Genomic DNA, 1,406 nt, shown 5'->3' on the forward strand with positions numbered 1-1,406 from the left:
TGTGGGAAATTATTTTGTCGCAGCAGAAAATGGACAGTACAAGTTAAGTGCATCAAAAATTAAGACAAGAGCAATGGAATAGGATCAGATAAAATAGAATAAAATAGGACAGGTGAGACGAGATGAGAAATCATGGATCCTCCTTAATTTTTCATAATTTTCTTCTCTAAATATATTCTGGAGCAAAACAAAGAAAAACCTGAATGTGAAAGTTTTTGTTTCTCTTTAGGAAACACTAAAGCATAAAACAGTGAGAAGGTTTTAGGTCCCCACAAAAACCAGACCAGGAGCAGAGCCGCTTCTGCACCTCCCTCAGCTGTCTGCGCTCCTCTGGTACAGCATGATGATCCTCTGACGATAGCTCCTCCCACAGCTGGCCCTCCATCGGCGGGTCGTGGTTGGCGTAGAAGTTCAGAGGCCTCCAGACAGAGTCGTAGTAATGATCGGAGAATGAGGCATAGTTCCTTCCTTGTGAGGAAACCGAAGGCAGAAACCTGCAGGACAAACAGGAAGTCCCCCAGGTTTCAGTCTTTGACACCTGATGTGGGTTTGAACTTTTTAAAATAAGGTGCAGCATTCTTGAGGACGAGGAGGTAATGATCCCTAAACCCACTGAAACGATTTATGGACGTTTATTGAACATCAACGTGAAAGATGATTACATCATCAGAGAGTGGAAGTCCCACATCAGCATCAGAGCACCGGTGCTCAGCATGTACGTCTCACGAACCCTGACATCAGCCAGCCGAGGCGACGACAGGAAACTGAGAAAGAAGCGGAGATGTTATTTTAACCCGAGCGTCCCACCGGCCCGATTTCAGATGATTGATAATTCATCACAGGTGGTGCTTTACTTGTGTGTCACGTAGGAGATGAAGCCTGGGTGGAGGAACCTGAAGTTTTCAGCTGCTTGGTGGCCAAAATGCTCCCAGGGTCTGCAGGAAACAGCAGATCTGGTTTAGTGACAGCAGCACAACAAAAACTCAGTGAGAGCATCAGCTCTGCTCAGCACGGCCAGCATGAGCCAACGTCGCCACCTGCAGGTGACACACCGTCATGACAACTCCTTCACTCCACAGGAATGACATCAGGAACATGTCTGATCACATCGTCACATCATCAGTGTGTCGCTGAGCCATGTGAACGCAAAGAGATGAAACTTTATTTTGAAGAGCCGAGCACAAGCACGACTGAAAAAAGTAATAAAATGACTGTTTCTGTTCCTCTGTCTGTAATCTGGACCGAAAACACCTGAAGCTTCACGGACCTGCAGAAGGACCCAGACCGGTCTTGTTGGTATACATGCATCAGTCTAATAAACTTAAACCTACACCATCCTCCCTGTTCTGCTATTCTAAACAGTACCTGGAAGCAGACTGCTTGGTCGAGTTAACCTCCTGAACTAT

General features: G+C 46.2%; 1 protein-coding gene across 1 annotated transcript; it reads right to left on the bottom strand.

Moving 5' to 3' along the window:
- Positions 1-235: 235 nt before the first annotated feature.
- Positions 236-952, bottom strand: st6galnac2 (ST6 (alpha-N-acetyl-neuraminyl-2,3-beta-galactosyl-1,3)-N-acetylgalactosaminide alpha-2,6-sialyltransferase 2). Its single transcript, XM_085272706.1, has 3 exons — positions 855-952; positions 663-764; positions 236-494 (listed from the first exon to the last, which is right to left on the bottom strand). Exons 2-3 carry the CDS (start codon positions 713-715, stop codon positions 236-238), a joined length of 312 nt encoding a protein of 103 aa, XP_085128832.1. The 5' UTR covers positions 716-764; positions 855-952.
- Positions 953-1,406: the final 454 nt, after the last annotated feature.

Source organism: Mchenga conophoros, linkage group LG4, assembly GCF_057382185.1.
Source record: "Mchenga conophoros isolate Kocher_MC1m ecotype Shallow Benthic linkage group LG4, M_conophoros_male_GT1.1, whole genome shotgun sequence".
In the NCBI taxonomy this organism is placed as follows: Eukaryota; Metazoa; Chordata; class Actinopteri; order Cichliformes; family Cichlidae; genus Mchenga; species Mchenga conophoros.